General features: G+C 52.8%; 1 protein-coding gene across 1 annotated transcript; it reads right to left on the bottom strand.

The window, feature by feature from the left end:
• Positions 1 to 282: 282 nt before the first annotated feature.
• P2RY2 (purinergic receptor P2Y2) lies at positions 283 to 11,136 on the bottom strand. The gene is made up of 2 exons (XM_069808639.1): positions 11,016 to 11,136; positions 283 to 3,803 (listed from the first exon to the last, which is right to left on the bottom strand). Exon 2 carries the CDS (start codon positions 3,797 to 3,799, stop codon positions 2,723 to 2,725), a length of 1,077 nt encoding a protein of 358 aa, XP_069664740.1. The 5' UTR covers positions 3,800 to 3,803; positions 11,016 to 11,136; the 3' UTR covers positions 283 to 2,722.
• Between the last annotated feature and the right edge of the window lie 641 nt (positions 11,137 to 11,777).

Genomic DNA, 11,777 nt, shown 5'->3' with positions numbered 1-11,777 from the left:
TGAAACTCTCCCCAGTGAGCTGCTGGGCTGGGGGGTGCTCCAGCAGCCCTTTCCATCTCAGCTCCATCTCACCTTGAGCAAGGATGAGAAGACTTGTCTCTTGGGGTGACCACCTCCTCCACGGACTGCTACAGGAGTTCAGATGCTGGAGGTATCTACTGTGGGCCCACACGTGGACAGCTGTATCTGGAGCCTGAAATACATTTATGACATTCAACGACCCAGTTTCTATCCCCAGTATCCCCTCTGTACATATCAGAGGAGACAGCAGAAGAGCACTCATAGTAGAAATAAATTTATTTACTATAAGAAATATGAGATGTTTGCATGTTACAAAAATAAAAATGTACAGTCATTGTCACAAAACCCACTTTTTTTTTTTTTAGTATAAGTTAGTGCTTTTACAAACAAAAAAAATTTCTCTATATAAATTTCCAGTTGGTACCTCTCCAACTGCTTTGCATCTGAACAGTGCCGTTAGCTTGTGCGGGATCAGGATCACAAAGGGACCTCCCTGATGGGACTGGCAGTGTTGCCCAAGGTGGTGGTTTGAAGCTGGCTGATGCCAGCTTGGAGAAAGGTGGGATCACCAAGCAGGAATGAACTTTGAGCACATTTTTGTTAAATTATTCAGAGCACATTACTTGGTGTTCATGTTGGTTTTTGGCAAGTGTGGGAGACCAGGCAAGACCTGGCCTGGAGTAATGTTTGTACCAGTTCAGTGCTTCGGCTGAATTAATTTCTCCCAACTATTTGTCTCGCCCCGGTGACTACGCTGTGACCCTCCTCATAAAGTCAAGCTTCCTTCACAGGCACAAGGAAAAAAAGGTGCTGCCACGGTGCAAGTCCTATCTTAACCCAACCGTGTCCTAAAAGTTCACTCAAGGATGAGATGAACCACTCCACAAATGTGCTATTTTTCTTTGCCAATGGTGCTCAGAGCTGAAACAGTCCCCTCCTTTGCCTCCTGTGGTTGTGACATTGTTGGTTGGGCCAAGAGCCCTGCACAGGACCACGGCTCCGCTGAGCCGGGACCACGGGAACCTCCCAGTTAACCCTGAATGGTCCCAGTCACCCTTGACTGAACTCTGCTGGTTACATTGTGGCATGTCTTTATCTCCACCAAGCCACTTCATAAGAAGGAGGGATGGGAGAAAATAAGAAGACGTCTGAGGAATCGGTCTAAACCAGGATCAAATGTGTTTGTCTAATCCTAAAATAGAGCCAAGGCTGCTTTTACAAAATATGACTCGTCCAGTGCTGCAGAACAAGCAATTTTCATTTTTGGGGTAAGGAATCAGCATCCTCGTGGCAAGGCTGGGCAAGGAAACCGTGGACCTGGGCTCTTGGCTGTCTAACCCAACAATTACAGAAAGAATGACCAAGTGGACCTTCTGGTGAAGTGTTTTGTGGATATTTTCTCCAGTTTACTTTGAACTGTCCTGGCTGATGGGGGATGCAAGGCCAAATCCAGACAGGACTGGGGTTAAGCTTAGCACCATGTTTATTGGTATGGCTCCTAAACCCAGGGTTTAGCGCTGCCAAATTTCCCAGGGAAGTTCCGCACTGTCAGTAAGGGATATGCTGACTGGCTTCAGTGGAGCACTGGGATTATGAGGAGACCAGACAGCAACATTTGGGCAGCATTTTGGGTCACAGCAAGCTGCTAAAGGTCCCAGAGGGCATCACCTCCGAGCAGCAATGAGGATGTGGCAGCACTCAGCCAAGGGGATGAGCAACGGTCTTCGCTTCTTTCTAGAAACATGACTCACTAGTAAGGGGGGTAAAAACAAGACCTGGAGAGCTTACCCTAAATCTTAATGAGCTGGAGATGATTATTAAAGTTAGCAGCTGAAAGAAAGGTATGGGTTCCTAAAAGCTTTTCAAGGGTGAATATTGCTGTTGGGAAGCACTAATGGGTCTTTAGGAAGATGTTGACTCCACTGGAAAAAACTACAGGGGACTTGCTTGATGGTACCAGTAAACTCCAGTGGGATGGTACCAGTATACTCCAGTGGGATGGAAGGTCCACCAGCACCCTTTTTAATGGGAAGCCAGCCCTTGGACAGGAGCTAGGAGTCCCCTCCCGGCTCTGCCAGCAGATGCCAGGGCTTGAAGCTGGGAGAGCATTTCTTCAGGGATGCAAAGCTGTGGGAGACCCTTTCCCGCTGCGGGTGGTATTTGCGCTTGACATTTTCATCAACCTGTTTAGCAGAACCGCAGCTGACTGTCCTCATCAGCCAAAAGCCTTTCCTCCCTTGCCAAGGCATATAGAAACTCTTGCTACCTCTCTGCCACGGAATCTGGAGAAAGGCAGATGGATTTCTTTAGAGGCACCTTTTGCACACAATGTTTCTGCTTTAGAAAAGGATCTAAGACATTCAGGGAGTGATTTTTTTTAGCAGATTTGGCCACCATGATAGAGGTTACCCAGCCTCACTGGTGGAGAGGTGCCATTCAGCATTGAACGGAGAGGCAGGCCTGGATGACGAGGCAGAGATATGGGGTTTGTGTGTATAACCACAGCAGCATCTTCCTGAAAAAATACGTTTGAAACAGCAACGAGCAGAGGACTGCATTTAACACGGACCATGCTGAAGTGGGTGCAAGCCAATGCACCGCAAGCACCAAAAGCCTCGGGCCCCGAAGCATCCTGACCTCCCTTCACAGCTGGGATAAAACCTTCTGTCGCGGAGATGGTGCTGCCCATGCCGGAGCAGAGCTAGGATTTCACCTCCTTGGATAATATGTCTGTGTTGTCACTGGTTCCCAGGTGACTGGTAGGCACAATGCCCAGTGCCATTTCATTTTGAGGCTTCCCTGGCATTTTGTTGCCCGCAAACTTCATAAATCGTTGTCCTGCTAAGAAATACAAAATGGGATCCAAGCAGCTGTTGGTGCTAGCTAGGGGACGAGTCACCTTATAGACTAAATTGATAGCATTGAGGGTCTGACAGCTCAAGTCCCAGCTCCGGAAGGAGTAGTACAAGGTACGAGTGACATGGAAAGGAAGAAAACAAACGATGAAGACCACCAAGACGATGATTATCATCTTGACCGACTTCTTTTTGGATCGGGACAGCCGGGAGATCCCCCGCGTGGGCTGCAGCAGCCTCCGGGCCATTAGGCAGTAGCAGACGATGATGATGAGGAAGGGGATGCAGAAGAGCAGCACCAGCATCACCGAACTGTAAATGACAAACTGGCCAAAGAGGTCCTTCCTGGATGTATCGTGGCAGGTGATGGTGTCACGCTTCACACTGGTGGTGACGAAGAAGAGCACAGGCGACTGGCACACGACGGTCACCACCCACACGATGACTGACACCCTCCGGGCATAGCGAACGTGTCCCCACTGCAGCGACTTCAGGGGGAAGCAGATGCCCAGGAATCGATGGATGCTGATACAGAGAAGGAAAAGGATGCTGCAGTAGAGGTTGGTGTAAAACAAGAAGCGGACTATCTTACACAAGACCACGCTGAAGGGCCAGTTGTCCCCCATGGCGTAATAATACACCAGGAGGGGCAGGGAGACCACGTAGAGCGTGTCCGACACGGCCAGGTTGAACATGTATGTGGTGGAGGCGTTCCAGGTCTTGATCCTGAAGATGAAGACGTAGAGGGCCAGCAGGTTGAGAAAGAGCCCCACCACGCACACGATGCCGTAGGAGACAGGCAGCAGGACATACTTGAAGTCCTCAACAAATATGCACTTGTAGGCGTTGTTTCCTGCACCACCTGGGTCTAAGGAGCTGTTGATGACTCTGGTCCAGGCTGGAGGAGTTGTTAGGTTCGCCATCACCCTGGGGGGAAAGCAAAGAGGCTGTAAGGACACGGAGGTAAGGAGTCCCTGGACGAGGTGGGTTAGATGAGAAAACACCTGTGCCACAACGCTGTGACACATTGTGTGGCCCGTGCTGTCATTATTACTATATACTATTACTATACCCTTCCCTTATCCTCCTGTCAAGGTTGCCATCAACACTTAGCTGTGTCTATCCAAAAGCTACCCGCAAGCATGGCTAGCCGTCTGGCAGGCAGTGCCATCTCAGTGCAGGTGACAATGACTCGAGAGGTGGCAATGCAGGTCTCCTGCCAGCACATCACATACCCACAAAGACCATGGCCTCATTGAGTTGGGTGTTGACACAACCGAGGTAGTCCCTAGCATGAAGGACTTATGGTCAAGCAGATGAAGGGAGGTTTATTTATCCTCATTTTGGATCTGGAGCACAGAGGAGGAACTAAGCTGCTCTAAAGTCACCAGCAAATCCCAGGCCACACCTGGAAGTCCAACTCAGATCTCCTGCAGCCCAGTTCAATATCCCAGTCGACCCTTCCCACCGGGTTCACACAGAAACTTGGTCTCAGGCACTACAGAACAGGAAAGATGCTGCATTCTGTGTTTAACCATCCACGAGAAGTGACTCAGCTGGCACCATGAAAGGTGGGTCCTACTAAACCCCAGGCAGAACGGGCAAGAAAAAGGAACCATGTTCTTCAGTGAGCAATCCCTGTGACTGGCAGGGCCCTGATTTCAGAGGTCCTCAGCTCCTTCTGGTAGAGCAAACACCACCAAAATGTCTGGAGGCCCCTGTAACCAGACCTTGCCAAAGGGAGCACGTTGTCCACCACGGGGGCCCTGCCTAGGCTGGTTGTTCATGATGAGAATATGTTTTTAATGGATTTAGTGTTGGGCCGATGGTGGCCATCTCGCTGGTCCTGCTTCCTGGCCTTGAGACCTGCTCCTTCAGCATCACCCCCAGAAAGTCTGCCTATGCTTGTGCAAAGCTGCTTTATGCATGGGAATGACCAGTTGAGATGAGAAAAATGGACTTGAAAGAGTCTCTGCAGACACACAGAGTCTGGCACTGTCTCTGTCAGGAGGGACAAGGGCCCTTTTGTGTGTCGGGGACAGCCCACGACCCAGCTGACACATGATCGCTCAGCAAGCCCATCAGCCAGGAATCAAATTAAAACGCATTTGCCTCCCTTCCCGTAAAACAGGCTGGTTTGATCACAGTGCTGTACCCTGTCATGGGGAGCCTGCGGAAACAGGGATATAGGGAGATGAACCCAGTGTGGGAGCTCAGAGACTGGGAGCTACTGCAGGAGAAAACGTTTGAGAAAAGTTGCTCTTTGAAAGAGTACATAGGATGTACCCTGATCCAAATCTCCCCATGATTTTAGGTGGAAAAGAGCAATACCAGCCTTCTCAGCTAAATGGTTCAGCTCTAACCTGATGCCACCATGCTGTGGGACAGCGTGGGCATGCTCTTTCTTGCAGACAAGCACAAAATGATCCAGAGCTATCCTGCACCTACCTCCAATTCAGATCCTGTAGGGAAGGAGGCAATGAGGGTCTCCTAGAAGTTGCCAACCTGGATGATCTCTCACCGAAGCGAAGCACTATGGCATTAAAAAGCACCTTGACAACTCATAGCTGATGGAGAAGGGGTGAAGTGATGCCTCCAGCCCATCACATGGGGATAAGTTCAGTCCTTGCTCCAGAGACTGGATCAAACAACCTGTCCAGGTATGGTACAGACATGATCCCTGATGATGTTTCCCCCATTTTGGTGCTTTGCCCCTGCAGACCACAAGCAGCGCTGGCCGAGGCTCACGCTTCCCAAGGATGTGGGCAGAAACCACACACACGCTCACACCCCGACTAATCTGCAACATCTGCCAGAAACCAAATATAACTTTGGGAACCACTCTGCGATGAACATGAGGAGCCAGGACTGATCCTGCTCTCTCCTGGCCCCAGGGTTTTGCTTTTCCTGTGTCCTGTTCAGCTTTGGTCCCATCACCCTTCATCCTGCTTCCCTCAAGCCCTCGGCAACAGGGTTGTTCCTGCAGATGGAGAGGATTGGCAGTGCTCGGGCAAATGGGAAAACACTTTCCAGCTGCTCTTCTCCCCAGCTTCTTCCTTCCCTCTGAGCTTTGCAGATCTGTGGCCAACGAGACGGAGGTTGCCCGCAGACCTGGCAGCCAATTAAATGGGTTGGACAGGCCACCGCGACCGAAAGAAGCCACACAAGGTGCCCTAAAAGGCGCAGGGAAGGGTTACAGAGCTCCAGAGGCTTCAGCCTCGCATGTGGTTTCTCTGTGTCTTTACGTCTGCATCCCCTCTGTCCCCTGCAGACAACCCATCGCCCAGCTCTGAAGCACTGATGGGGGCAAGGTCACCCCATCTTCCAGCCCACCCCCCCTGCAGGCTCCTGCAACCCATCTAGAAAACCCAACGAGCATTTGAAACCCATCCATAAGCCAAGGTGGGGAATCTCTTCCAGCATGCAGGGCAGCACAGGCTGCCCCAGGCCATACTGCAGCCATGGGTGTGCCAAGATGCACATCTCCATCTTCAGGACAAGGAGCAAACAGGGCTCTCTGGTCTGACTGAATGGGGTAATCACGGAGACAAAACCCCGCTCACAAGGCAGCCTTGTCCTTGCCGTCATGCTCTCCCTCCTTTTCCTTCTGGAAATGCAAAAGCCTTTTTTTTTTTTTTTTTTCCCCCTACTTTTGTCCAGAATCCCTAGGACAAAACCTGCTGTGTCTGCTGGGGCCGTGGCTGCAGTCCACCCCCTCGCCCCCGGTCCCGTTGCATCCGCAGCGAGCGAGCTGCAAAGGACACAGCCAGCCAAGGCATGTGAAGGCACAAAAGCTGGCAGCTGCCCTTTCCTCTGCCTGCGGGCTGGATGGCACGAACGCCAGCTCTTACAGTAATGCATCGAGCCCCCCGCGGGGATGAGGGGAGGGAGAAAGCAACAGCGATCCCTGAGGATGCCAAGCAGGATAAATGCTTCTGTAACTACCAAAAGCAAACCCACCACAATGCTTTGGTGAGGACCACCTGCATCTGCTACATCGGCTCTCCCAGCCCTTCCCAGGGTCATGGCAGGAGGTTTTTTTCTCTGGTGTTGAATGCAGGTGAGCACACACAGCTTTTTAGGTGCCCTCCAGCCACCCGTGCACAGCAAGGGCATCGCCCCGACCAGCTTCCTCCATGCTGGACCACGTGTCAGGTCTGGATGAACCTGGTTGCAACAGCTGGACCATGTCTCTCTCTGCAGTGTGGCCTTGGACGTGTTTATCCCATGGGATGTGGGTTTTTTTTCCCAGAAAACAGGTACCCTCAGCTATAGTGGATGAAGGCAGCACGGGAGAGGAGCTCTGTGATGAAAGGAGCCCAGGCAGACCGGTGTTACAATCCCGGCAGCCACATGCCCTCAAATATATGTACCCACAGGCATGTGCATGTGATGGCAGCATCCCAAAACGCTCCCGTAACAGTATCTACCATGACCAGGCAGGGGATATTTAGATGAGTCAATATGGGGAAGGAGGGGGCTGTCATTGGAGAAGGTCACGGGCAGTCGAGGGATGGGCAGCACCCAGGGCCAGCACAGGGGGACCACGGGTTGGACACTGAATCACTGAGTAAAGGGCTTTAATCCTGGTTTCTGCCCCACTTTCAGCATTCCCGGAGCCATCCCAAGAGGTCATCATCCATCCCGCAGTGTTTTGTGCTTGGGAAGCTGCCAGCAGAAGCAAAGTCACGGAAGCAAACAAAGCGCAACCGAATCACGGCTGCAATGAATGCATTTTCACAGGGGGGTTGATGAGGTTTAATTGACCTTCCCCAATAATTAATGTGGATTAATTTACCGGCAGGACCTCACAGATGCAGCCCTTCATTCTGCCAGTGCAAATCCCTGGGAAATCGAACCCAGTCGCACTGACTACGACCGCAGCTCCCATCATTTTACGCTGGACGTCGAAACCACGATCCATTTACTGAATCTTCCCCACCGACTCCTTTGCAACAGACATCAGGAGAGTGTGGGTGTTTTCCCTGCCCTAATTTATAGGCATTTAGTAGACTCAACAAAATCCTCACTCCAGATCAGGAACTACTCGAGACGCTGGGAAGCAAACGACCTGGCACCGTTTTTCTCTCCTTTGGGACCGTGGTTGAAACTCTCCGCAACCAAAAGCAAACAGACAGCGCATTCGGATGCTACCAAGCCTGTCTGGTTGGGAAACGTGAGATAGGACCAGGCTGAAATTTGAGCCTGGCCAAACTGCCTGATTTTCATCTGCCCTTTCCATTTGGCTCCTTTCTGCCACGGTGACCTTCAGCTCCTTTCTCCTCCAGGCTTGCTCTGGCCACCAGCGTGGGCTGAGGACATCCCCAGCCGTCCCGGTCCCACCCTCTCCACCGCTCTCCGGCGCTTCTCTTCAGCCATCCCAAGGCAAGATACCTCCAAGATACATTTTGGAGGCACCCAAAAGCAAGCTTTAAGCAGCTTGAGGGGCTTTACCCAACTCCCTGCCCAGAGCCCCAGGCAATGCCCCTCCTTTAACCCCCATGGGTCTGACTTACCCCTTCCCCCACCCCAAAAATAGCCAGAAAACCTCACTCCTCCCAAAATAAGCTTGCACAGAATCTGTGTTTCTATTCTTTTCCCCAAAAAAGCACCTTGGAGGGCATTGGGCAGCTCCGCTCTGGCTGGCAGAAGCAGAGCTGCTCCACTGAAGTAGCCTTGTGCCTCAGTTTCCCCTCCTGCCCCCAGGCTGAGAAGCAGCACAGTTAAATTTGTTTTCTCCATGACAAGTATATTTTCTGGAAGACTTTTGGTTTCCTAGAGGGTTTTTCAGTAACTTGACCCAAGCTAGAAAGGGGAGAGGGAGTTTGGATAAATGATATAACGACTTAAAAAGAACTTTATGACCTTGTTTGTAGATCAAATAAAATGTTTTCCTTTAAGCCAAATGACTTTTTCTTGGAATTTCTGGTTTCCCTCGAGAAACTCCCTGAATTCCTCCCTGAATCAATCCCCCTTCAAGCCTCTGCTTCCCAGGCAGTACCAAAACCTCCTGCCTTTTTCCACATCATGGAAAGTCCATCCAGGTTAACCAAAGCTGTGGCTTTAGAGCGAATTAGATTAAACCCATTGGTGCCGGCGTTCGTGCATAATTAAAGACGCCTTCATTCGGTTGAACCTGACTCGATTCCCAGCACGGCAGGTCTCCGGGGACAGATCCTGCTGGGAGCAAAAATCACCCTGGACAATATTTAATCCCTTCAACATTTCCCTTTGTGCTACAGCAAAGGTGATGGTCCCTGCATGTTTTTTCCCTACAGCCCTACATCATCTGCCCTCCAAAAGACCTTGCAGCATCCCACGGGGTTGGGGACACATCTTATGTGAGCCCCCAAATCTTGATTTTTATTTATTGCAGGGGGAAAACAGGGTGCTCATGTCCTTTAGGCTTCCTGCAGATAGAAAGGAGCCCTGTGCTGGTTTTTATACCAGGAGTTTGACTTTGGTTTTGCCCTCCACGATTTTCTGGTGCTCACTGGAGGAAGAAATGGTCAGACCTGGAGAATAGTTTTTGGTTGATCACCTGCTTTTGTTAACTGTTTCACCCTACAAGCCCTGTATCTGGGAGAAATGACATTTCCACAGAAACCTAACAGCCTCCTGCCCAAACCGAGGGAGTCACCCATCAACACCACAACCCCTCCAGCAAAACCAAGTGCATTCTCTCTGTCTGGGTGATAACCAGCATCCGAGACTGGGGATAACACTATTATCAGGCTCGACCACAGCACTGGCAGTTATTGCAAAGCCGAAGCAGCACCAAATCCCAGAAAAACCCATGCAGGGCGGACTTTGGGGGATAATTTGCTCCTCTATGAGGAGCATCCTGTGGGAGCAAAAGGGTCTTTGCTTTGTGGACCGGTTCCAGCTAAAGCTTTAATGGAGGAGGAGGATGTTCAGAGTTAAGGAGGGACAACGGCGAGGCTGGCAGCACGCTCCGCTGCCAGCAAACGATTCACAGCTTTAGCTTTATGTCAACAACCAGAGATAAAAATCACATCGGGCAGAGACAGGGTAAAGCCACTTGGTGCCAGGACATTCAAAAATACTTCTCGGGGTTTTATAACCCACTAAGCCCCGGCATGCAGCTGCATTCCAGGGCTCAGCAGCATATGTCGGGGTCTCCCCCTTTGCAGTGCAGCTCCTTAGCCCATCAGCCACCAAGTTCCCTTTGCTCGGGTGTAAATGAGGAAGAGGAACTGGGGGCACATGCCCGGTGGTAATGAAATGGCCCAATTTCAGCAGCCACGAGCCCTGTGCCGGGGGCACCGTTCCCCAGCGCCAGCGGCCCCCCGGGAGCGGGGTTTGCTTCTCCCCGCCTCGTGCACAGGAAGGCAGCAGGTTGCCAAATGGTTTTTGCAATAAGCTGATAAGAAAACTGGAACAGAAAGAGAAATAAGAGGTTTCACCCTTCAAGCTGCTCCTGCAGTGATGCCACCCAGCGCCCAGCTCTGGGGAAGAAGGTGTTTGTGGGTTAGGAGCTATTAAAAGAAGTCAAAAGGTTTGAAACTAGAGTCTCACCGATCCCAGTGCAAATTAAAACACCCCCAAATAAATTACACTGGGACCTCAGCATGCAAAGAGGTGGAAAAACGCAAGCCGGAGTAAAGCGGCGAGTCAGCTCCATGGCTTTTCCCAGAGGTGTGTACAGGAAACCCCTGATAAACAGCCAGCGAATTCCCCTGGGAAGGGAGAAACGGAGCGGCAAAAGACATTATTGGGAATGAATGCATAAACAACCAAATAATTCAGGCAAAGAGGAGCAAAGGGAGCCCAGGAGCCTTCCTCGAGTGCCCGGCTTGAACCGTTCGTGCCAGCACCGGCCCGTGCCAGCGGCTCGCTGCCCGCCGCTGCTCCGACCACCTCGTCTTTGGGTCGGTTTGGGGGTTTGGGGGTCAGTTTTAGTGTCAGTACGGGGGGGCGTGAGCTGCCCCCGCCCCGAGGAGGAGGAGGAGGAGGAGAATTGGGGTTCAGCTCTGCCCTTACCTTGCCCCGCTCTCTGCTTTGGGTGCGTGGGGACCCTGCATCACCCCCCCAGCTCTCGCACACCCTCCTGCGTGGCCAGAACACTCCCCCCCTGCCCGGTCCCGTCCCCCCCCGGCCGGAGGCGGCCCCGCTCACCGGGCGATGCCCGAGCTGGTGGTTCCCGTGCCGGGCAGCTCCGCGCCGATCGTCCCGCTCCCTTCAAGCAGCCGGCGGAGGCAGCTCCATGCCCGGGGGCTCCGTCTTTCCCCCCCCACCAGCCCACCACCACCACCCCCCCTCAGCTCCCGGTCCCCGGTCGCCGCTGCCGCCGGGTGTGAGCCGGGCAACGGGGGGGGGACACGGGGAGGACGGGGGTGGGACCGCACCGCCCTCCCCGGGGCTGGGAACGGGGCAGGACCGGGGCAGGACCGCCCTCCCCCGGACTGGCAACGGGGCTGGGACAGGCTTTCCCCCCCCCGGGGGCAGGATGGGACCCGGCCAGGAGCCAGCCCACCTGCCCGGGGCTGGGACCACTCGCCCCCGTTGCATCTAACCTCCCCCAATCCGTAGCAGACTCCAGGGCTTCCAGAGAGCTGCTTTCCCCCGGGAATGCCCTGGAGATGCCCCCCACCACCTCCATCCATCCTGGGGTGCCCTGGTACTGGGGCTAGCGCTGGGGCGTGGAGCAGCCGCACAGGGGTGAGGGGGTCCCAGGACCAGCCCTGGAGGGGAAGAAATGCCTCTGAACCGGGTGGATGAGCCCTACTTGGGGGTCCTGCCACGGCCATCCTGATTTGGGACACTGTCCCACCCTTGGTGACACCAAGCTCTCTACCTGAAGGGGGGTTGTGGTGAGGAGGGTGATGGTCTCTTCCATCAGGTGGCTGGAGATAGGACGAAAGGAAATGGCCTCAAGTT

This window comes from Haliaeetus albicilla, chromosome 20 (genome assembly GCF_947461875.1).
Source record: "Haliaeetus albicilla chromosome 20, bHalAlb1.1, whole genome shotgun sequence".
NCBI classification, from domain to species: Eukaryota; Metazoa; Chordata; class Aves; order Accipitriformes; family Accipitridae; genus Haliaeetus; species Haliaeetus albicilla.
The sequence above is the reverse complement of the archived record's forward strand: the minus strand, read 5'-3'. Positions and strand labels throughout refer to the sequence as shown.

What these genes read in the sequence shown, in the direction of transcription:
- P2RY2 (XM_069808639.1), bottom strand. Translation starts at nt 3,799, where the DNA reads ATGGCGAACCTAACAACTCCTCCAGCCTGGACCAGAGTCATCAACAGC.